This window comes from Furipterus horrens, unplaced genomic scaffold (genome assembly GCF_987537825.1).
Source record: "Furipterus horrens unplaced genomic scaffold, mFurHor1.1.pri manual_scaffold_16, whole genome shotgun sequence".
Lineage (NCBI taxonomy): Eukaryota > Metazoa > Chordata > Mammalia > Chiroptera > Furipteridae > Furipterus > Furipterus horrens.
In genome coordinates this window covers 3,313,500-3,338,994 of record NW_028327186.1, presented here as the reverse complement: position 1 = coordinate 3,338,994, position 25,495 = coordinate 3,313,500, and the positions used below count along the sequence as shown (strand labels likewise).

Genomic DNA, 25,495 nt, shown 5'->3' with positions numbered 1-25,495 from the left:
ACACCTTGGGGCTATTCTCAGTGCTGGGAACACCAAGTCACCTGGCTCCCCTGGGGGCCTGGGGGCAGCCCCAAGCAAGGCTCCAGCTGTGTTTGCCCATCTACAGTCTGTACTCCCTCAGTCTCCCCTTTTGGGGGAACTGACCCCAGCATCCCAGAGCTTGTTTCGCCAAAGGCTGCGGAGTTCTCAGGAGGTCAGCTCCTTTCAAAGACTGCCATTCTGTGACATTTCTCCCCAGCGACACCCACGGACACAAACTTTGTCGGACGACCCCTCAGATTCTCTGGGACAGCTCTCATCACCACACACCATGTCTCCAACCTCCTTCTCTCCTGAATCCAGGCTCAGGTTGGCAGCTGTGGGTCCCCCTCTGCCAGCTCCTACCTGATTTCTCCCTACCTGCCTCACGTGGCAAGAAACCCAATTGCCTTCCATTTCATTTGATTACCCCTACATGCCCAGGTCATCTTTCCAGCCAAAGTCTTCTCTGCTCTGGCTGTTTGCTACCCACAGCTCCGAGGCGGTGGTTCTGGGCGCCGTGTGTGCAAAGAACAGAGTTGTGCATGTGGCCTTCTTCAGCCAAGGACAAACGGCTTTGGAATAGAGAAAAAGATAGAAACAAAAACTAAAACGAAAACGAAAACTCATTATGGTATTTTTCTTTTGCATCCTGGCTTATTTCACTTAGCATAATGCTCTCCAGTTCCATCCACACTGTCCTGAAAAGTCGGAGTTCCTTCTTTCTTTCTGCTGTGTAGTATTCCATTGCGTAAATGCGCCAGTTTTTATTTTTTATTTTTTTATCGCATCTCTAAGAGGAATCTAATGAATAAAACAAACAAATGAGCAAGATAGAACCAGAGGCATGGAAACAAGGGACAGACTGATAGTGACCAGAAAGGGAGGGGTGAGGGGGAGAAGGGGGGAAAGAAGAGGAAGGGTCTAGTCAAGCAACATGTATGAATGACCCACAGACATGGGCAACAGGGTGGGGTTTAGCTGTGGGAGAGGGGGGCTGTGGGCAGCGGCAGGGGAGAACAATGGGGGGGGGATGGGACAGCTGTAATAGAACAACAATAAAAGCACTAAAACTCCACTTGCTTGGCAGACCTATCCTGCCCCCAAGTCCAAGTGGCCATCACCACCTGGCTCTCAGCATCTGGACACCCAAGAGTTTGGAGGGGCCTAAGGACCCCCAGCCTGGCTTGCCCCTCACACACATACAATGATCACTGAAACGGGTCCACTAAAAAAGACAAATAATGACAAGGGGAGGATATGGAGAAGCCGGAGCCCTCTCTCACACGCCAGCGGGATTATAAAGTGACGGAGCCACTCTGGAAAACAGTCTGGTAGTTTCGCAACAGATCAAACACAGAGTTACCTTTTAAGCCAGCAGTTCCAATCTCAGACCTAATCCCAGAGGGGTAAAAACATACATCCCCACAAAAACCTGTGCATGAATGTTCACAGCAGCATTATTCATAGGAGCCCCAAATGGGGAACCTTCAATGGCCATTGACTGACAAACAAAATATCCATATATCGGTATACCCATAGAGTGGAATAGTATTTGGAAAAATAAAGAGTGAAATACAGATACATGTTGTAAGAAGGAGGAACCTTGAAGACACGCTATGGGAAAGAAGCCAGTTGCTCTGTTACAGGAATTGTCCTGAATAGACAAGTCAGTCGAGACAAGTAGATTGCCGTTGTCCTGCGCTGGGAGTGAGGCAGAATGGGGTGAGTGCTAATGGGTATGAGGTTTCTCTCTGGGGTGATGAAATGTTCTAAAATTGATTATAGTGATGGTCGTACAACTCTATGACTATATTAGAAAACACTGAATTGTACTCTAAATGGATAGATCATCTGCTATAGGAATTATAACTCCATGAAATGGTTATCTGAAAAAAGAAGAGATCGATGCATGTAATTATGCAAAAGTTAACTCCCAGTTTAATCAGACAACACCTATGCAAGTTAAAAAAAAAAGATTCACAACCTGAAAAGTGCTGCTTCCCACACTTGTAACTGACAAAGGGCTGTTACCCAGTGGACATACAGCCCCGGAATCCCACCAACCCAAGGGGAATTCTAGCGCACTGTGCAGCAGATGGTCACACACCAGGCTGTTCTTAGCAACAACGTTACGAGGGAAAACCACAAGCATTCACTGTCAGGAGAAGGGACAGATAAATTTGTTGGGGATGTGTTGGCCAATGAATACTATGTAGCAGTGAGAATAAACGAACCACAGCTAAGCTGGGGCTGTAGCTACAATGTGGCTGAGCCCTAGAAGCGCCATGTTAAGTGTGTGTGGGGGGGGCGGCGGCGGGGGAGTAAGTCCCAGAACACAACGCACACTGTATCATTTTTCTAGAGCTCAGAAACAAAACCGGGCAATGTATTGTGTATGCACAGCTACACCTGGGCCACACACCCCGTTCCGACAGCGGTCCCTTTGTGGGGCTGGAGAGGTGGTGGCAGGGTGATGCTAAATTAATCAAGCAATGAGCCCACGCGCCTGAGGCTCTTGGGCCTTAGCAGCCGACGCCAGCACCCCAAACCGAAGCCTATAAACGCCTCAAGGTTACGAAATCAAAACCTGGGGGTAGCCAATCACAAGAAGCCAGCTCGGTAGCCCCAAATAAGGTGGCTGCTTAAGCCACAGCCAATCCCGTCACTTCCCTATGAAAGTCTTGCTCCACCCAGGGGATTTCTGCAAACCACTGCCTGTTTGGCGCTGCCCAATTCAAATAGATTTTTGCTCAGATACATTCTCAAAATTTTCAATAGGCTTCAGTTTATCTTTTCACAGGGGTAAGGGAGAAGATGAATATGTAGGTGATATTGGTAAGTGTCTGGTTTCCGGACTGGGCAGCAGCTTCACAAGTTCTATTAGTATGCTTTTTGGTAACTATTGGTAACATGCATGTTACAAGTAATGCATTGCATGCATAAAATATCATGTTTTAAATATGATGAAGGAGAAATGAGTGTGGAGCCAGCTCTGGTTTTGCCATTTCTAATCTGGATAAATGACTAAACCGCTCTGTGCCTCAGTTTCCTTCTCTGTCACGGGGTGGCTGTAAGGAGTAAATGAGATCAGGCACTTAGCGCAGTTTCTGGCCCAGTAAGAGTTTACCAAATTTGTCGCTGGTACTGTCATCATCATTATGGTCATCTTTACCATCCTCCTCCTCATCAAGTTCTTCCTCTTCACCATCCTCATCACTGTCATCATCGTCTTCATCCTTATCAATATCACAATCATCATCAGCCTCACCATCTTCATCTTTATCATCATCATCATCATCCTTATCCTCACCAGCATCATCCTTATAATTCTCCTCCTCATCTTTATCACCATCATTATATTTCTTTGGAAAGTGAAAGTGATCTCCCACCGCTCACTCCTCTGTCCCTTTCACCCCTCCTAGACAATTTATCACATTCTACTGGTAAGTAGTTGCTGGTGGGGGTATCTCCCTTGTTAGAGAGCAAGTCCTGAGGCCAGCTGGCCTGTCTTGGTCCCCTCTGCATTCCCCACAGAGCTAGGTCAGAGCTGGTTCCACAGTGAATTGTGGCTTAATCTGAGCAACTTTAACAGATGGTTTCTCTTTTGCAATAACATGAGACTGTCTTCCCTCTCTCCTCCCTGATCATCCACAGGACAGTGGAAGCATACTGCAGTCACTGTGATGAACGGTTGGCCGATCTGACCTCTATTTCCAACCCCTTCTCTTCTGCCTGCCTCTTTTACAGAGGTTACAGAATCTAAAAATTTTGACTTCTCTGACTCCCTTGCAGCTAGCATAGCCACAGACATAGTTCTTTCCCATGGGATGTCAGCATAATACCCTAGGGAAGGTGACCCTTCCCAAATGAAAAGGGAAACATCTCCACTCTTCTACCTTTTGCTGCCCAGCCCCGTCTCTGTACCTGGAATTTGAACATGAGGCCTGAAGATATACCAGCCACCATGCTGCGATAGGCAATAGCCATAAGAACACAGACCTCCCTGCTGAGTGTGGCAGAACGGATGGAAGAGACACCATCAGATACAACATCAGGCCTGGAGGGCCCCTCTCCAGACTTGCTGTGTAAGAAAGATGAGCCCCACTTTGTTTAAGCCACCATCTTCTGATTTTGCAACTGAACGCATTTCTGGATGCTCTTGGACAACACTCTGACATTGGGTGGCCCAGGGTGTGTTCCCCTGGCCCAATAAAAACCATCCACTCTCTGGGGGGGGAGCTTTTCGATTGCTGGTTGAAATTGAATTGCAGCAATTCGATCATTTCAAATTTCAGCTCTCACACCAGAAGGTGGACTGTACCTACTGTTGACTGAGCGATTTGTAGACAAATACCCAGCATTCCACAGCTTCTCCCAAATCCCATTCAGAACCAACCTGGGCACAACATAGGGAAGGGGGCTGCAGCAGGTACAGTAATGGGCATGGCCATCACCCTTCCTGGACCCTGGGCCAGGGGTCATAGCGTAGACCATTGTCATGCATCCACACAGAGAGCTGGCATGGAGTGCCTGTCATCAAGAGACTCACTTCCCATCTGCATGGATAACGACCACCCTTTCGGTTACTAAGAAGGTTAAGTCTATGCTGCAATACCACAGCCAGATGGGCATGCTTTCTGGGCACTGATTATTACAAGCATACTTGACAGACAAATGTGCCGTTTGACATGCAGAGACATTGAGTGGCGTGCCAACTGTTGACCAATTTGTAGACAAAAGCGTTGGGATTAGGACCTGGCTCTTCTGATTCTAAAGTCAGCGTTTTGCCCCGGGCTCTGCCTGCAAGAGCCACCAGATCGCATCAGCCCTCTAGAATGAAAAACACGGGTTATGCATCATGGGGGAAGTTGGTTATTATGGGAAGAGGAGTGAAAGAAAAAAACAACCCATCTCCTGCCTTCCCATTCCCGGAGGGCCCCACCCATGCCAACTCTTGCTCATTTAATTAAAGGAGTCAGTGTTCTGTGTGATGCCCAGACTAAGACAAGTTTGAGGGACAAAATGGAAAATCCAGTATCCAGGCACACGGTTCTCGTTGGGGAATGAGAGCAGACATGTGTCCATTATAACTAACAAGCCAAAGCACATTGTAGACAGCTGCCTTGGGCCCCATTTGGCTGCATTCAGGGAACAGAATATGTTCCTTTATAAGCTTCTCTCCTGGCTCCCAGAGGCCACACAGGCTAACCAAAATGCCACGTTTTACTGAGTGCAATGTTTTATTTTCTTTTATCCTTAAGGGAGGGTCCTTAACTAATTAAGTCCAAGCAAGAGGGTCCTCTTTTGCATCAGCGGTGGTAGGCATGAGTCTGGCCAAGGACAGCGCATCATCCTGTGGGCTGCTGGGAGGGGAAACCAGACCGGTGAGCACGCTTTGCAGCAGATGACGTCCCAGCTTCTCTTTGCAGCGGATGACGTCCTGGCTTCTCTTCACAGCGGATGACGTCCCGGCTTCTCTTCGCAGCGACGACGCCCCGGCTTCTCTTCGCAGCGGAGGACGTCCCGGCTTCTCTTTGCAGCAGATGATGGCCCGGCTTCATAAACCAGGGCACATTGCTTCTTCCTCATCCAGTTAAGCTTCTGCCTCTCCCATCCTAAGCTTTTCACATCCCCTAATCTTTTCCCAAAAAAGACAAAAGATGAAAGAAAACATGTGCCCCAAATCTTCTCCGTGACTCCTTTTACTAGCTTTGAATTCCTACTTTAAAAACAGTGCTTTCAAAAAGAAAAAAAATAGTGCTTTGCTAGTCTGACTCTAATGCCTGATGTTGGAAAGACATGGCACTTTCCTCTCTTTTGGCATTAATAATCAGCATGATGATAATAGCAGTATTAGCATTAACAGGCACCAAGCATCCACTTTGGGCCTGGTATTATTCCAAGTGTTTGCTTGTTGGAGGTGCTAGTAACTTCAATTTTTCAGTAGAAAGAGCAAAGGCGCAGAGAGGTTAGGTTATAGGCAGCAAGTGTCTTAATTCATTAGATTTTTTTCACCTTAGAAGGTCGTTCTGTGGCTTTCCCTTTGAGTGTGCTTTTTAATTCTTTACTTTAGGAAACCCTCGTTCATGTATCAATTCACTCATTGACAGGCATTCGCTTGAATCCAGCCTTCCTAATTTAAGTGTTTAGTTACTTTGCGTCTTGTCCCGTTAACGTGTTATCTCAGGAATCAGAAATCTGAGGCGTTGGACCGGCTGCCAGAACAGGGCAGGCACATTGCGCCTATTTACATATTTTATCATACTTAATACATTTGATTTTGCCAACTCCTCTTAAAGCCCATTAAGTATTTAATTGGTTTTATTTCCTTTGACAACGATGACATTTTATTTATTTGTCTCTCTAATGCAATTGCTGTAATCTCTGGCTTTGCTTCCCCTTTGAGTCAGCTTAACACTTTCTCCTTTTCGTTACGAAACATTTTATGTTCCTCTCCTAACCAGGCCCTTAGTTGCAGACTTTCCCTATCCAGACGATTTTCAGAAAAACGTCCCATCTTCCTCTTGGTGTTGAGACTGCTCACTTCACCATGGTTCCCTGTTTTAGCTTCATGTCCCTTCATTTCTATTATGGGTTGTGCGTTCCAAGTTTTAGATCCCTCCGGCACTCATTTTAATAGAATTAGGAGAATCTATAAAGAAAGGCAGCGTCATAGAATAATGCTCTCATTCTTCTCCCCTCTCCCTGCCCCCCACTTCGAGAGCACATGCCCTGCAGTGACCAGGAGACCAGGTTCTCCCACAAGGAGCCTGATGCTGCGGCTGTGCGGCCTCAGGGCGGGGATGCCCATCTGCCAGGACACGGGACAGCGTGGCTGCCGGTTCCACGCTTCCGTTGGACAACATCGGGGAGGCTGAGAATGCTATAAAAAGTCCATAACTCAGATCTGGAACCAGGAATACGCTGCAGAGCAAGGCCCAGCAGGTAATGAGCAGGGAGGTGAAGCAGACGCCCATTCCCCCGCCCAGGGGCCTGCGCCAGGCTGCTGCGTCCTCCGCAGGGGCGTCCTAACGCTGCGGGACTCCACTGCTCACGTTTACTGGGGTATTTCTCCCCGGGGCTGAATCTCAGGGAGCCATGCTAATCCTTTCAGATGCCAAGTGACCCCAGAGCACACCTTATAAAACCATATGCCCCCGAGCCCAGGTTCTGTGGGGACTTCTTTCACAACGTCATTGGCCCCATTAAATTCCCTGGCTTCTAATCCCCATCTCTAGACACACGTTTATGATTATGTCTCCGGGGACAGCGGGAAATTTCTCCCAAATCTCTCCTAGCCCCACCTCAACCCTAAGAATCTTTTTCTCCCAACATTTTATTATGAAAAAATTGCAAACATACAGCAAAGTTGAAAGACGCATATGGCATCCCCCACACACCACTAGCCCCTCAGATCTACCATGACAATCTAGCACATTTGCCTCCCTCCATCCATCAATCCATCTTATTTCTGGAACATTCCAAAGTCAATTGCAATACCAGTGTGTTTCTCTCTATGTCAATATACACTTTATCATAAATGGAGGGTTCCATATTTTCTTATAGGCTTCCCCTTTTAAAGGAAAATTCACACATAATAAAATGAGAAAATGTTATACACCTGTTGAGTCTTTTCTAAAAAGACTTTATTTATTGACTTTTAGAGAGAGGGGGAAGGAGGGAGAAAAAGAGGGAGAGAAACATCAATGTGAGAGAGAAATGTCAGTGGGTTGCCTCCTGCATGTGCCCTGACTGGGGATCGAACTGGCAACCTTTTGCTTTGCAGGACGACACCCAACCCACTGAGCTACACCGGTCAGGGCTACACCTGTTGACTCTTGATGAATATATACACTAGTGTAATCCAACCTCTATCAAGATTCAGAACACAGCCCTCACCCCAGACAGTTTCCCCAGGTGCTATCCCAGTCAATCCCCATCCCACAGATTACCTTTTCATTCCACCACAGATTGGTTTTGCCTATTCTAGAACTTTCTATAAATGGAACCAGACCGCTCTTTTAGCTAAGGCTCCTTTCACCCTGTATAACGTCTGTGAGATTCACCCCCAGAGTTGTGCATGCCGTTGCTTCTCCCTTTGGTGCCCAATAAATGACATGTTCACTGTGTGACTGCCTCACATCTGTTCATTCATTCTCTTATCGATAAACCTAAGAAACTTCAAAAATTGTAGTCAACCAGCTGAACAAACCTAAAAAACTCCATAATTTTCTGGGGGAAAAAAAGCCAAACAGAGGTGGACCCCAGAGTGCTGAGAAACCAGCAGGGGACAGGGGATGTGTTCTGATCCATGGAAGCACTCATAGGTTTGACTCTCTCATCAAAGCACCATGACCCTGAGGAAGCCACAGAGGGACCTGGTCCCAGCAGTCAACCCATCATCCTCTTTTGCTACGAAAGGTTGGCACAGAAATCAAACTGCGCTCACGGCTACTGGGCCTCCCAGAAAAGGCCTCGGGACAAAGGCCCAGCATTTGGAATGGACTGGGTGGGTTTGGGGAGGTGGCCACTCCCTCCAGGCTGCAACCACGGTCCCTAATGGCCTCTGGGTCTCACTTGTACACCGAGGGTGCGTGCAGAAACACCCCTCTGCCTTGAGTCTTGCCCTCTAACTTATGCAGCCTGACCACGTGGTTTAGACACAACAGACACCGAGGGGAAAAAGTGGCAGCAAATACACAAAGTCCCTCAGCTTGGGGGGAGAAAGATGGCTCAGGGTCATTGAAAGACACCCCCGAGGAGGTCAGTGTGCTACAGAGACCCGGGGAGGGGGCCGGGCAGCTGCCAGTCCAGCACAGACCAAGCACAAAGCGCCGTAAGTGACCGACTCGGGACAGGAACCAATTGCTGGAAAGTTACAAACAACTTTGAGTAAGACAAACAAATTGGGCTTCAGGACAGGGCTTTCTGTAGTTCTATGGAGCCATTGAACTTCTGACTCGAGAAATCGGAAACCCAGCCGGGGCTCTTTGTCAGTGAGAATCAAGATGGGAAATGGAAAGATTCTCCTGGTTTTGAAAATGTACTTACTGCCCTGGCCGGGTGGGTCGGTTGGTTGGAGCGTTGCCCTGTATACTGAAAAGGTCGTGGGTTTGATCCCCGGTCAGGGTACATATCTAGACTGCAGGTGTGATCCTGGGTCGGGGCACATACGGGAGGCAACTGATCAATGTTTCTCTCTCACATTGATGCTTCTCTCTCTCTCTCTCTCTCTCTCTCTGTTTCCCGTTCCTCTCTCTAAAATCAATAAACATATCCTCAGATGAGGATTTTAAAAAATGTACTTAGTTGGAATAAGAACGCTGCTAAGACACAGCTTACCATTACATGGGGTGGTTAGTCCCGACCCTCCAGCATGAGCCCCATACACGCGCAGTCTACAGAGCTTCCCTTCGGGCTAAAGACTATTCAGTGTGAGGAGGAATCAGTTTGGTTTTACAATGTTCCTGGAATGGCCAGATAGCAGAGAAAAGTAGAAAACCATGTTCCTTAAAAAGAAAAAAAGGTACTAACTAGTTTATTTTATAGAAGGACACGAAACTCTACCTACAGAGACAGAAAGCATCCATCCCCACAAATGGGGTTTGCATCTCATGCTAAAAGGAAGGGTTACATGGCCTTGAATTGGCAGAGTCACGGGACATAAATTTGTTTAAGCCACTGAAGCAAATCTCGCTTCGGGTTCATGGCTAATAGCATCCTATTCTGCAAATGAGAAAATAAGACGTGGATAAGAAGATGGTTAATGAGCTCAGTCATGAACTGTTACTCTGACAGTGGCATAGAAACGAGACGTCTTTTTACAGAAAGTAGGCTTTATCAAGAGGAGCACAAACAGGGGATTTTGTGTAAGTTTAAGAAAACAGCAAAAGCTGTGTGTTAGACCAGGTGCGGTGGTGGCCGGAAGTGGACTTGTTTTTCCGTGTTAAAATCTGTCCCTAGACAGACGCGCCTAAATACACTCTGCCTGGGACAAGGAGGCAGAGGTCCAGGTACGTGGGGGCTGACAAAAGATGAAACCACACGCCTCTGCGGTGACCCTCCGAGAGGACACAGGGGAAGCTAAAACTGGCACTGGGACAGACGTCACTGGGTTCACAGCCAGCCTGGGCTGTCTGTGCCATTCATACCTCGCAGAGGGTCAGGCTTTGAGCCAGCACCCAGTAAATGCTTGCTGCGTAAGGAAGTGGCGAAGAAACTTCTCTGCCCTCTAATGATGACAGGAGTTTACTGAGCTCATTTTTTTTTTAAATTGATTTGAGATAGAGAGAGCAAGAGATGGGGGAGAGAAACATCGATTGGTAGCCGAGCAGGGACCAAACCTGTAACTGAGCCATGTGCCTTGACCTGGAATCGAACTGGTGACCTTTCGGTGCACGTGATGATATTCCAACCAACTCTGCTTTGCTGGCCAGGGCTGACCTCTTAACATGCCCAGAACTTTTCCGCCTCTCCTTATCTTTTCTGTGCTGGCTATTCTTTCTTCTCTGCCCTGCCCTGTGCCTCTCCAGACAACCCTCCCTGTTGGATGCTTCCAGGAGGCTTGGCACATGGGAGATACCAGATAAGAGGCTGCATCCTCTGCAGCCCCAGCTCCTGTGGGCTCTGCTAATACCATTTTCTCACATTGTCCCTTCAGCCGGAGGTAGGTAGCACCTCCCACTACAGTCACACCCCCGATGCCTCAACACCCTTTTTCGGTCCCTTTTCCCCACTCACAGCTCCGTAAGTGGCCCTTGCGTGAGAGTCTGTCTATCTGAGTCATGAAGGTGAGCGGTTTCCTGATGGGATGCCAACCGACACACTTACTCTCGTTCCTGCCAAAACGCCACTCCTGCTTCTTGTTCCTCTGTGTATAAAAAGTCCCGTGGCCCCTTCAAGGTCTGGCTCCAGTGCCACTGGCCACAAAGCCTTCCTTGAACTTCCCAGGTGCGATCAGCCCCAATCTCCCACATTATCCTAAAGCATTTGGATTCCATCTCTCTGTCTCTTGCAATAGTTACTTAAGTTCTTGTCGGTTGTAGGCTCCCTGCCTTATTCATCTCTGAGTCACACCAAGGATCGGCCCACGGCCTTGCACACAAATGGAACTGTAGATTGTACTTCAGAGCGGAAGCAAGCACACACAACCTCTGGATAGCGTCCAGGGAAAAGTGACAGAGAGATGTATGCAATGGACTTACAATGAGAGATTACTCAGCAGAACAAAGAGACAGCACCTACAAATGACTGGGATAAAAGATAACCCAACTGAAAAATGCGAAGCTGTGCAGTGTAGCTCAGTGGGCTGGGCGGCGTCCTGCAAACTGAAAGGTTGCTGGTTCGATTCCCGGTTGGGACACATGCCTGGGTGCGGGCCCGGTCCTCGATGGGGTGTGTGCAAGAGGCAGCCGATCAATGTTTCTCTCTCACACTGATGTTTCGCTCCCTCTCTTTCTCCCTCCCTTCCCCTCCCTCGAAAAATAAATAAATAAAATCATTTTTAAAAAAAGAAAAAGGAGCAAGGAATATAAAGGAGCAATTCGGAGAATTAAAATGATGAATAACTTTATGAGGAGGCATTTTACTCTCATGCTATAAAAAAAAACAAAGTGAATAAAAATAATGTGCAGCCTCATTTTTGCCTGTAAGAATGGGCAAATCCTACAGTGGACATTCTCCAGCCAAGACGAGTGCAGGCCACTTCCGGGGGCTGTGTCCACTGGGACCATGACCTGAAAAGCCACCTTCCGACATGCATACACACTTTGCCTCTGCAACTCCCAGATCCCTGGTGCCCAACATCTTGGTTCGCATCTTGCCACTGACACAAGCTGTGCACCCACCCGTGAGCAACTTGACCTCTCTGTGCCATCTGTAAAGTGGGGATCACACTAGCACCTGACCTCGTAGGGTTTCTAAGAAGATCATTTTAGTCAATGCAATGTATTTACACTTAGGACACTTAGAAAATTACCTGGCATGCACTAGGGGCCAAACAGGGGCCTGTGGTATTGATGATAATAACTTATTTGTTTCTGCTACTATGTATCCTGCCGAAATTCTCAGACACGTGCCCAGAGACGCACTGCAACATTGTTTATAATACAACAAACACCGGAGGCAGATGCAATGAACATTAATGGGCAACAGTGTAACAAAATATGTCACGTCCATAAAATAGCTTAAAACTACTTTAAAAGAATCAAGTAAATCGTATGAGAAGTTTTTCAACAGGTGTTGCTGGGCTAAGAAAAGCGAGGGCAGGATCTCATTTATATAAGAAAATAAAACCACCCAAGTCTCCATGTATATGTGCGCACACATTTCTGAAACAAGACACACGCTCACTCTGGACACTGGGGACATTGGGAGAATTGGGGGAAGAAGTAAATTAGGGACAGAATAAGCAGAGAAAGATTTGGATTTCCCCCCTCTATCTGCAGGGTGTGAATTCTCTACAATAAAAACATTTATATAAAATGTCTAACTTTATAAAATAAGAAATGCCCCATAAAATCCTCACAAGTATCAAGTCCTGGACCTTCTGAAGGCTGAATGTAGGACGGGAAAATGGGGACAGGATGCTGTGACCAAGAGGGTACAAGGCGTGTCCTTTGGGGACCAGGCGATAAGGGAGCCCCTGCCAGCTCCCCACCTGGTGCTGACATTCGAGACCAGCTGCAGAATGTCCACGTCCCCGAGGAGTCACAAAGAATCCACTGACCTCAATGTCAGAGGAAAGATGAAGTAAGGTATGAGCCAGCCACTTAATGATGCGCTGGGCGGCCATTAAAAATTGTGCCATAGGACAGTTACAGACTTGGGAGGTCCAAGCTGAAAAACTGTATACAAATAGCATCAGACATCTGTGTATGTGTGTGCGTGTGTGCGTGCATGGTAGACATATAAACCTATGTGTGCATACATATACATGGATATGTGCATGCATGTCCTTTAAAAAAACTAAAGGACATGTTTCAAGAATTAATGATGACTAGCTCTGGGTGATAAGAGTGTAAATGATTGCTATCAGTCTCTGTTCTTTTCCATGTTGTCTACATTTTCTACGTACACGCATTCCGTTTGTATTATACCAAGAAAAATCTGGTAATGACACAATTTTATAACTAGGCGGTGCCACCCTTACTCCCTGTCGCACTGCCATTTAGTCCCTTCTCTCCTCTCAAGGGTCCGGCTTTCTCGGGCGTTTGGGTGGATGGTGCTTCTCTCTCCTCCGGGGATGGGAAACACACAGGCTCTGGGACACTTGGGGGAGGGCATGCAGGGACAGCTCCCTGCCCTTGGGACTCTTAAACATCCAAGTCAAGAATGCTGCTGGCGCCCTGGGCGGGTAGCTCACTTGGTTAGTGTCATCCTGATAAGCCGAGGTGCGGGTTCGATCCCCGGTCAGGGCACATACCAGAATCAACCAAAGAAGGCATCAGTAAGTGCAACAACAAAGTGATGTTTTTCTCTCGTTGGCATGCGCCCGCTTTAAAAATCAATCAGTAAAATAAAATAAATAAGAATGCTGCTGGCTGCCTTCATTCTTGCATAGATAAGCCTCTGGAGTATAACCTCAGGCCAGAGGTTGCATACGAACGGAGGGTCCTACAGGACAGTTGCCCCTCAGAGCATCCCTTCCGTCTCCGCCTTCCCTCTGCCTGCTCCCAGCCCCTCTGCGTCACCAGTTAGAAAGCCCCTCTCCAAGTCCACGGCCAGCTCAGCTGCCACCTGCTCTCTGCAGCCTTTCTAAAGGGCACTGTCTGAGTCGGGCCTGGATCAAAGTCATCGGGGCTGAAAGTCTTGCTCTGACTTGTACGAAGCTGGAGTGAGTTAGCGAGCCTGTCGGGGCCTCGGTTTGCTCATCTGTGGAATGGGGTTAATACCAAGCTCTGGGGTGATTATTACAGCAGGCCTTGCTGAACAGTAAAGACGATGAAGCAGCCAGGGCAGGGGTACTGGGACCCAGTGACCTCCTCTAATGAATGAGGTGCATCGGGGGCAGTGAGCTGAACTGGGGGATGAGAAGCCATGGCAGGGACTAGGGCCCAAGGACACAAACGTGAACCAAGATTCTGACCACATGATACTGTGGCCCAGTGGGAAGACAGACACCCTCACATGCCGTGGCTCCAGAGTTTGGGGCGTATAGTGCTCAGCCCTGCTGGGCAGCAGACAGGCCAGGAAAGAGCACATTCGCTGATCTTGAAGAAGAGCAGGTTTGCCAGGCGGGCCACATGGGGAATGGGTACCCAGGTCAAAACAATAGCAATGAAGAGCTGGTGCAAAAGAAAGGAACGGCACCTGGAAAGTTCCCAAAGTGGCCAAGGGCTGCAGCGGCTGGAGCGCTCTGCCACAGGGAGGGCTCGTGTGTTGGGGGGCAGCAGCTGGCTCCCCGGGCTTTGCTGTGCTGCAGCCTCTGCCGCCTTAAAGCAGGGAAGGCAGGCGTGAGGTTTAGGGTTCGGCTGGGTTGGCAATGTGGGAAACGGCCTGGAAGGGAGGGAGCACAGCAGGGGCAGTGCCTGGGACGGTGTGGGTGTGTGAGGAGCAGGCTGGGCCGCAGGGGAGGAACCAGGAAGTGGAGTGACCAGGACACAAGGGATGGAGGACAATCCAGCGTGATGTCCTGGCTCCGGCTTGGAGGATGAGCAATCAGAAAGGCCCGCAGAGGGCCGGCTTTGCCTTCTCTGAGCTGGGGGGACCTACAGACCCTTATCTGATGACAAGGCAGCTCTGACCTTCTCAGCCGGCTTCCTGGGGGCTTCTGACAAAGACCACCGGGGTGGACTGGGGCCCTTTATGGGCAAGAAGGAGGTTCCGGTTGAATGAGCTCAGCCGATCATCTATTAAAGCCATCGGCACAATGTTTTGAAACAAAAGGGAGAGAGTCTGGAAATCAAGTTCTCTCTCAGACCCCCGACTGTGCCATTGGATACGGGTTTATCCAGCTCTGTGGCGAGCACCGTCTGGCTCATTGCTCGGAGCTTTGGGAGCCTGGCGCGGCTGAGCCGTCCCTCCCCATTGAGAAGGGAGGCCCACCCAACAAGGGCTCCTCCGTAAGTGACTGAGGTCGGCCAGGGGCAGGAATTCAAGAGGGTCAGGGAGCTGAAGGTGAAGGCCCCTTTCTGGTCTGCAAGCAGCAGGGCGCCCGCCCGCCGCATGAGGGGCTGGGCCGGGCTGTCAGGCCCTGTGGAGCTCGGCAGGTTTGTACATCCAAGTGGCCACGGGGGAGACAATGAGACTGTATCTTCCTCTTGTGGTGTCACCGCCTTGACACTGAGGGCATTGATGGGCCGGTTGCCATGGGAACCCAAGCTGCCAATCCCATCCCGTGGAGCCCTCCTGACATCTCATGGCTGTTCACCCGCGCTCTTCACAGCACTGGACCGAGGGCTCACGCCTGGCACCAGGCCTTCAAATTCCTCCGAGAGTGGAGTCACAAGGACATCGGGAAGCCCTGGGATTTGATGGGCCCTGCTACGTGTGTGGCTGAGCTGGTCTAGAAACAAACTAGAGTGGGCCAGGGCAGGTCCTCCCATGCACAAGCACAAACCCAGAAGGGGTCTCCAAAAAGCAAGGGACTCAGATATGGAAGTGTGGGGGACATGGGTCAGTCACCTGGCACGGAGCTGCAGGCGCCTGACCTGGCTGGCTGACCTCACTCACTCACAGAGACCTGTCCCCTCTCCTCTGCGAAGAGGCTCCTGCAGGCCGGTGTCCCATTGGACTTATCTCGGGGGCCCCTCGCTGAATGAATGAGCACAGGTCCACTGGCCCCAGGCTGCCCCGGGGTGACTTCTCGGCCACCAGAGAAACGGCAGCATGAAAACTGACCGCAGAGATCAGCCAGAGGACCAGCTGTGGGCTGACTCACCCAGTAAGCCCAGGGTGCTGCCGCAGAAACGGATGAGCCATCAGGCCATGGCGGGCGACGGGGGCTTGGGAGCCCGGAAGACGGGCATGTCCATGGGGCTGGGGGAGGGGGGGCAGGGCTGCAGATGGCCGGGAAGGGTGAGGGGCTAACCAGGTGGACGGGGAAATTCATCCAGGGTGGAAAGGGGACACGTGATGGAGGCCACAGCTGGCAGCAGCAGGGGACCTGAGAGCCACCAGGACGCCCACGAGACGGGCTTTGTTACAAAACCAAGGGGGAGGCAGGAGAGCAGGGCAGGTGGCAGGGACTTCTAGACCTTGAGCTCAGGTTCTAGGGACATGGTGGTCCCTCCTGGGGGCCACGCAAAAGGGGCAGCAAAGGATGATCAGTTCAGCTGCTAAAGCGCAGAGCCTGAGATCCTGAGTGGGCAACCCTGACGACCAGAAGGCAGGGGGAGTGTTCTCCTGCCGGTGTGGAGAGGTGGGAGCAGGTCTCAGGCTGGTGAAAGCAGCCAGGACTGACTATTCCGGACAAAGCTCCGCAGAGGCAGCAGGGAGCTGACAGGCCCTCACCTGGTGGCCCACTCTTGTCTGAGAAGCAGGGATGAGGTCCATCTGACAGAGGTTACAAGGGTGGAAGGCCGGCCGGAGGGCAGGGGGTTGGCCCTGACCTGTCCGTCACAGCATGTTACCTGCAGCGAGTCCAACTTAACTGGACCCAAGGTCTCCTCGTGGTTCCACGGGCCTGGTGACCCCTGCTTATAGGATCGGCACGAGGCTCCACTGGTGAGACCACCAACGTGGGACACCCACTGGGTCCAAGCACACACAGGGCTTCTGGTCAGTGCCAAGGCCAAGTGCAATGCAGAAACCCCCCACGTGCAGGCGGAAGAAGGCAGAGGGCTTTGGGAGACAAGAGAAGCTACCTTCAGAGCCAAGATCTGAGCAGGAGCCTGGACGATCCCCAAGGGGAACAGTCCCACGTGGCTCTGCGGCCACCCCAAGTCCAAGGCCGGGCAGGAGGCCTCAGACAGGGTCTTTCTGATTTGCACCCTTGGTTATTGCCTGGAGAAGGTCCAGCCTTTCCCGTGGACCAGTCAGCAGAGCTGTGCCCTCTGGTCTGACTTTGTCACTGCCTCCGGGTACTTTCCCGGCTCCACTAGCTTCGGGCACCCTTCTGCGCTGCAACATCAATGCCATGCAAAGGCAGTCTACTCAAAAACAAAACAACAACAATAAAAATATCCCTGTCCATTTAAATCTTAACCTCTGATTAAAGATGTCAAATGAGAGGGTGCCCTGGCCAGGTGGCTCAATTTGTTGGAGCATCATTCCGCACACCAAAAGGCTGTGGGTTCGATCCCCAGTCAGGGCACATACCTGAGTTGCAGGTTTGAAGCCCTGGTCAGGGCGTGGATACAGAAGGCAACTGATGGATGTTTCTCTCTCTCTCTCTCTCTCCCCCCACTTCCTGTCTCTAAAATCAATAAAGATACCCTTGGGTGAGGATTAAAACAATGAGAAGGTGATACCGTAAGCATCCTATGCCACGGGTACCTGCACACGCCCACCCTGACACACACTCAGGACCCCTCCCTTTCCAGGCCAGTCCTGGCCCCCGTTTCACAGCAGAAAAGCAAGACAGCCTGTGACCAGCCATTGGTCCCAGAGAACTAGGTCACAGGTGACTGCTATTCCAGGCTTCCCCTTGTCCCTCCCAAACTGCCGACACTCTGGTTGGAAGACGCTCTGGTCCCTTATTTGAACGCCTGGCTGAGCATCAGCTTATAAAGATGAGCGCTGCAGCATGACAAATTATTTTTTTTTTTTTTTTTTTTTTTTGGCGCTGACAAGCGAATTACTCAGGCCCACCTGAAATTCTGGGCCAGGTACGTTCTGCTCGACAGCTATTTTAAGGAAAACTATTTAAGGCAAGTTGGAAATCATTTAAGGCCCCTGGCCATCAGCCTGCTTTTTAATGCTGAGACTCAGAACCAACAAATTAGCTCAATACCTCAGGCAAAGCAAAAACAGCAAAGGACAGTATGGTGCTCGTGCCAGCCTCAAGACAAATGTCACTTGCAAGACACGGCAGCCACCTGAGCTGTTGTGAGGTGGTTTGTGAGGCTGTCTGGCTGGCATCCTCTCACGCTAACAGCTTGTCTTTTCTGAGCGTCACCAATGTCAAAGGTAACAATGCGTGACGGTTAGCATGAGGGCCACAGCCTGGTCCAGGGAGAGGGTGACGGCTGTGCGCTGGGGTCCCCGGGCTCTGGGGCCAACGCTGTCCAAGCAGCTCCCCCGCATCTGCAGATATTTCTTTAACAAGTGGACTGGCCCAGCCCGGGAGGTCTAAAGCCAGGGAGTCTTACCCGGTACATCCATGGACACGCTTCCGAGGGTCCAGGAACACCACACAGTGTATGAATATGCGGTGCGTGTTCATTTTCTTATCTCCGCTTTAACACTTCACGTGTATCTGTGTGTGCGGGTGTATACATGCGTTTGACTATGCATGCGTGGGTATACAGCTGTATACAGCATCATATGTAATATATATTCTTTTATCCTCACCAGAGAACATGCTCATTGATTTTAGAGGAAGAGACAGAGAGAGTTATCTCTTGGTTGCCTCCCATACATGCCCTGAGCAGGGACTGAACCTGCAACCTAGGCAAGTTCTGTGACTGGGACTCAAGCCTGCAACCTTTAGCTTTGTGGGACGACGCTCCCACCAACTGAGCCACACCAGCCAGAGCCGTATATAATATAGTCTGATACAAAGACAGAAAAGTGCAAAATGCTTAAACGCTATTTTGTATATAATTTATATGCACATCTATATACTCATATATGTATATTATGAATCAGAACACTGCAGATAAATTTTGACAGTCCTCTCCCGAGTTTCTCTCTCTTCCCTCTCTTCACAGAGGCCACCACTAACTAGAATTTGATGCAAATCCTTCCTATATGTGCAGGCATTCATAAATAATATAGACTTGCTTAGCATGTTTCCAAAGGTTTACATACACACTATCACACTGCACATCTGTACCTCGCCTTCTTCCCTCAGCCTAGTTTTTGAGATTTACCTGTGCAGATCCACATCTGCTTCATTCCTTTCTAACGACCTTGTGGTATTCCTCGGTGGGATTGATTCTTCCATTCTTCTACTGATGGGCTTTCAGATTGGGCCTCCCTCCACTTAAAAAATGCCTGTGGACATTCCTATGCAAGTCTCCTCAGGCACACACAAGAATTTCTCCCTTAGATGTGAAGTTGCTGATATAAGTCGGTCTCACGGTGGCCTGGCAGGTCCCTCTCCAGCAGCATTTGAACCTTCTCTCGGCTCCACATCTCTGCCAGCACTAGCACTTGGCCAACTTGATCAATGTGAAAGGGCACCCCTGTTATCATTGCCTTAAACTGGATCGGCCCAATAACTGAGAGACGCTGGGCATCCTTTCCCATGTTTACAGGCCCCTTGGATTTCTTCTTCATCCAAGTCTCTCATTATGTACTTTCTGGCATTTATCTTTTTTTCTTTTTTTAAATAATTTATTTGTTTGTTGTTTTGTTTTTTTTATTTTTAGAGAGAGGGGAAAGGAGAAAGAGAGGGAGAGAAACATCACTGTGTGGTTGCCCCTCACTTGCACCCCCAACTGGGGACCTGACGTGCAACCCAGGCATGTGCCCTGACTGGGAATCGAACCAGCGACACTTGGCCCGCAGGCCGACTATCTTTTTTCTTATTGAAAAATATTCTTGATAATTGATACATTTTCTGATGTACAGCTTTTAAAATAATCCACGCACTCACCTGTTCATTACAGGCGACACTTCTCCTGGCCTATGCTTGCATTTTAACCTTGTTTTATCTTTGTTATACAGGACTTTTAGCGTATTGATCTTTGCCTTTTTTATTTATTCCTTTTGTGGTTTAAGGAATCCTCTCCTTTCCCGGTGCTGTAAAGGCGCTCCTTCGCTCTTGTTATTTCTGAAAGGGTTGCGTACATTCAGGTATTTCATTCTCTCGGGAATTTACTGTTGTGTATGTGGGGCGAAGACATGATTGTTTTTCCTCGTGAAGAGTCGGTGCTTTTAGCAGCAGTTTATTGCCTTGCCCAGCCTTCCCCAACCGTTTGTAACCCTTCTGCTCACACGAGCAGGTGCTCTATTTGCCTGGGTTTGGGTCAGTTCCATGATGGACGGGACCATCCATGGGCCAAGGTCGAAAGGTTGTGATGAGCACAGCTTTACGGTATGTTTCCCTTCGATGGAGCACACTCCCTCCCCTCCCTCTTCCTCCTCCTCAGAGTTGCCTCAGGGTTTCTGGAACCTTACTCTTCTATTTGAATTTTAGAAGTCATTTGCGTGGTTTCATATTCCATATAAAACCCTGTTCCTGCTTCAAGTAGATTACATTGAATTTACAGACTAACTCGGGGGGGGGGGGGGGCTGTGATAGTCAGTCCTGCCATCCATGAACATGATCTATCCCTCCAATAGTCAGACCTTCTTATTACCAATACTTCTTTGAATACTTTCTAATTTTCTCCCTCAAAGTCTCACTTCTTTAAAAAAAAAGATCTTATTTATGTTTAGAGAGAGGGGAAGGGAGAGAGAGAGGGAGAGAAACATTGATGTGCAAAGGAGACATAGATTGGTTGCCTCTCACATGCCCCCTGGCCTGCAACCCAGGCGTGTGCCCTGACTGGGAATCGAACCTGTTACCCTTTGGTTCGCAGGCCGGCGCTCAATCCACTGAGCCACACCAGTCAGGGCAAAAGACTCACTTTTAAAAGAGTCACTCCTAAGTATCTAATAGCTTTTATGCTAGAGTGGATTATAATTTCTTTTCTCTTCTCAGATGTTGCTGTTGTAAAGTTATTATTGATCAAGCAACCCGCTCAACTCTGACAGATCTAACAGTTAACCTCTGTTTGATTATCCACGTAGTTATATCATCTGTCAATAGCGACATCTGCCTCTTCCAAAGTTTTATTCTTTCTTTCAAGCCGTGGTGCACCGTGAGGGGACCACTAGTATGATGGCGAATAGAGGAACAAGAAGAGACTAGTTTGCCTAGTTCCTGACAATGCATATTTTTCAATGGAGAAGACTCAGAACTTCTTATCAGACTCTCAGAGGGATCTGTGACTCAAGAAAGGTGAATAATCATTGGTCTAAATTACCCTTGCACCATGTACCATCAACGGGATCCGGTTATCAGCTGAACGAAGGAAGAGAGTAAAACAACCAGACCAGAACTCCCAGGCGTGCTAAGACCCATGACAAAAGCAGACGTGAGTCAGGGCAGGTAACAGGAACACTAATTGCCCATTAAGGGTTTAGGGAAAGTCACACAAAGGAGACCTTAGACCAGAGAATGCGGCCGGAGACAAAGAGCTGGGACCAGAATTGTCAGCGGTAACACACGCTTACTGTGTGGACACGCAGACCTTGCATCCCTGGCCTCACCTCAGTTTACTCACCCATAAATCAAAGCTAAGAATATCTACATCGTATTTATGAGTCACAAATTCTCCTGGCTGAAAAGGCAAAGAAGGGTTTTTAAAGAGTTCTTATTGAGTAGGTAGAGGCTGGAACGCTCCAGGCCTTTTCCACATTAGACGCGCACTTGGGGGAGCAGGGGGGAGAAAAGCTGGTTTTGGAATCAGCAATAATAGTCCCTCCTTGAGTAATCACTCACACACACAAACGTACACACACGCACGCGCTGCTGAGACGGTGCGTACCCCCAGTCCGCGAACCCCTCAGTTTGTGACTGTCTCCACAGTGTTGCCTTCAGCACTGCGCCCACCACACTGAGTGACCAGGCTGCATGGAGTCTGCTATACAGAGATGGGGGGGGGGGCGCGGAATGAGAGACACCCCCCCCCCCAGAATGTCCCAGGTGGAGGAGTGCATGCTGGGAGGAACCTTCTCTCCCACAGGCAAAACGAGGGCAGCAGACTCAGCTCGGTGAGTCTGACAGGGCTTGTTCCAAAGAGCCAGCTTTTTTGATTCATTCTGTGACAGAGATTGTGTGTATGTGTGTGTGTGTTTGGGGGGGGGGGTGAGGCAGGGGACCCTGGGCCTCTGTCTCAGAGCGTCTAGGAGCTCACAGCTCTACTTCAGCTCCCCTCTGTTCATTTGATCATAAGAGCCGGAAACCCAGGCGCTTTGTAATTTACCATGCAGTTTAAGAGTCACTTTGAGCTGCAGACAAATTGCTGGGCCACCTGGGCAGAGCAGCCAAGTGTGGCAGCGGCTGGGGGACCAGGACACATGGGAGGCAAGGAACAGGAAGGCACCCTGAGCAACGCCTTCTTCAGTCTGGACCGTCAGCCAGGGAGATTCAGGAACTACAGACAGAAACGAGGCCAGTGCTACCCAAAGGCAAACTCTTCAATCCCAGCATGTATGCAGAGAACTGAATGATCAGAGCAGACACAAATATATTCAGACGATGAGGTGGCGTTCTTTCAGACACCCTCTGACCCGCAGTGTGAAGTGTGGGTCAAGTGACAGCAGCGACTTTTCCAGAAGGCCACACATCTGACATTAGCAGCACTGGTGACAGACGCAGGACGCAGAAGAAATGTCATTCAGATTAGGGCCTCGCCACACTTTGGTGGCTTCTGTCACGGATATGACGGAACTAAATTTAACACCAAGCACTATGAGTTATGAGCTGGCGTATCCCTGTCACTTCCCATGACCCGCCAAGTGTGTCGTTTGTAGGAGATTTGTAAACTGCACTGAGAAGTCCCCTGGTGGGACCTCACACTTCCCTGTGCCCCTCCCTGGGACATAAGTCAGGACCTGGCCTTGGTGGGCCTTTGGGATTCTGCAGCCTTCATGGCCAGGTCTTGTCCTCTCTTGCTAAGGGACAGCATTAGTGTTGGCTGAGGCCAAGGGAGGCTCCTGGATCACTGGCCTGGTCAGGCCCTGGCCTGAGGCTTTGCTATCAGTCAACACTGGATCCGTCCAACAACTTGTTGACTGGTTACACAGTGTCACAGCCGCCGCAGAGGAAGATTGGGAAATGACTTACCTAAGGTCACACAGCAAGTATGCGGACAGCTGCCACTGAACTGCATCAGGAGCCCAGAAACAAAGCAAACTGCCCCCGCCCCACGCCCTACCTAGAGGAGTTTTAAACGCAGGACCCCCGCCTGCAGCCCCCCTCGCAGCTGCTGGGTCCCAAGCTGTCCAGAAGGCCTTTCTGATGGGGACTCCCCAACACAGGCACCAGAAAGTGCTCCCTCTAGAACTCAGGGGGCATTGAGCGGGCAGGGGTCCCAGGGAGGCCAGGCCACGCTCTGCGGCTGTCACCCAACCAGGGGCCAGCCCTCACCCCCTCCTGCCTCAGCGCGCGCTCAGGCTCTAGAACCACCCGGCCAGTCGTCGAGCGCAGAGTCGCAGGCCGGGGAGAGCTCGGGGGACACAGAGGACAGCACCTGCGGGCAGAGCGCAGCGCGCTCCACGGCTCCCACTTCGGCCGCCCGGGCAGGTGTCTGCGCCCGGGGAGCTGCCCACGGCGCGCCGGGCCTGCATGGGCATCCGCACGGGCCACCTGGTCGTCCCCGCCTAGCGTCCTCAAGCTCCGCGCTCCCAGGCGACTCCCCACTGGGTGACTCGGCCACCCCCACCGCGCGGGCCGAGCGTCCGGGGACCCTGCCCAGGTGGCCCGGAAAGTTTTGGGCGCGCGGGGCCGGTGGCACTCACCTGGCCCAAGTTGAGGTAGCCGTGCTCCGCGGCCACGCGGTCCGCCTCGGCGGGGCCGCCCAGTACTTGCACTGCCCAGTGGTTGGTGTAGACGGGGCGCGGCGGCGGCGGCGCGGAGCAGGCGGAGGGCAGCGCGAGCAGCAGCAGCAGCCAGCACCAGGGGCGCAGCGCCAACAGCGGGAGCCCGGGCCGGCCGGGGCCCCCCGCGTCCTCGGCGGCGGCGGCGGCGGCGGCGGAGGCGGCCCGGGGTGGCGACCGGAGGCCGGGCGCAGGCGGCGCGCGCGGAGGCATGGCAGCGGCAAGCTCGCGCAGCGCCGGAGCGGCGAGTGCGCCGGGGGGGTGGGGTGCCGCCTTTTAAAGCCGCTCCGCGCCGGGGAAGCGCCGCAGCGGGCGGGAGCGAGGGAGGAGGAGGCGCGCGTTCCCGCCCGCGCGGCCGGCGGCGCCCCTGGGCCCGCGCTCGTGCCGCCCGCACCCGGGCCCACCGCAAGCCCGGGGACCCGGAACGTCCACCCCCGGGAACTTCTCGCAGACTTTTGGGGCTCTTGGGGCACAGGCACAGGCGCAGGGCGCCCCGAGCGGCGGCCTTGGCCCCGCGTGACCTGCAGGGAGCCTGGAGGGAGGGCCCTGGGGGCATCCCAGGTGAGCGCTGGGCCGGCGTGGTGGGGACGGCCGCGCCCTCCTACCTGTTGGGCAGCATTCTGGAGGCCGCCTCCACCGGGTCGGGTTTGACCTCCTTCGCCGCTGGCCTTGCTCAGCCCAGCCTGCCACCGGGGACTCGCAGAGGTCCGGGGTTCTAGGGGAAAGAAGCCCCGTGGCCCTGCCGCCCCAAAGGAGACCTGGCGGAGGGCGCCCGCCGAGTGGCGCGGAGACGCCTGACACTAGCGGGGCTCAGTGAGGGGCCAGGAGACACCTAGCGGTCCGAGGGAAGTTCCAGCCCACCTCGGGGGGCCGGCGGCGCAGGCGAATCCCAAGCCGCCCCCTTGCCCCCTGTGCATCTGCGTGACCTTGGCGAGCGCAGCGCTCCGCGGGCACCTGTGGGTGACAACCGTATCTGCCCCGTAGGGCTCTCTGGGAGATGACATGAGCTCCTGGCATGTAATAAGCTGTCGATAAGTGTTTGTTTTCATGAGCCCAGGGCCTGCCCATGGTAGGTGTTCCCCAGTGGTGAAGAGACTCCGCAAAGCTCCCACTGAACTGGGCCAGTCGTGGGAAAGTGGGGTGAATCATTCCCGTGGCTGCAGCAGCGCGGAACCCAGCAGACACTGACTGGCTGCAGCCCGAGAATGACAGAAATGTTCACACGTGCACAAGCAAATGGGGGGGAGGCGAGGCTGGCTTCAGGACCTCGTCTCCAGTCCTCCCAAGATCCTGGTCCCCTCGGGCCCCCCGTGGAAAGCCAGCCTTTACCCTGATTCCTACAGAAGCGGAAACAGAAAACAGGCCGGGAAGGCCTTGGGGTGGGAAGGAGGGGGCTGGTCTGAGGGTCCGTTCCCCAGAGTGTTCTCTTTTGTTTGGGGTACAGTAGAGCTCACGTGAGCCTAACACAGGGTGGGTGATGAGTTGGGGGGAGGCCTGGGAGAGAGCAGGACCCACGGAGGTGGCTTTCCCAGGTCCTTCCCAGCCTCCCTCTCAGGAGCCCTTTGATTTCGTAACCCGCATGATTCACTCTCTCTGCAGGCATGACTCACCCCAGTGGAGGTGGGAGAGGGGGAGGCGTGGCGGAGGCGTGGCGGAGGCCCTACGGGGATGAGCTCCTGGCCCCGGTCCTTCTCGGAACCTGGGGATGGGTTTCCCAAACATTCTTCCCATTTCTGTATTACCTGCAACTTCTCCCCCTTCCCTCTCCTGGCCCAGGGGT

At 51.5% G+C, this 25,495-nt stretch overlaps 1 protein-coding gene across 2 annotated transcripts in view; it reads right to left on the bottom strand.

Annotated features, from left to right (window-relative positions):
* PCSK6 (proprotein convertase subtilisin/kexin type 6) overlaps positions 1–23,958 on the bottom strand; it is a 117,012-nt gene extending 93,054 nt beyond the window's left edge. For both annotated transcript variants that reach the window (XM_090263565.1, XM_090263566.1), the window contains exon 1: positions 23,638–23,958. In XM_090263565.1, the coding sequence (XP_090119691.1) occupies positions 23,638–23,928 (291 nt within the window). In that variant the 5' untranslated portion in view covers positions 23,929–23,958. The remainder of the gene's footprint in view (positions 1–23,637) is intronic.
* Between the last annotated feature and the right edge of the window lie 1,537 nt (positions 23,959–25,495).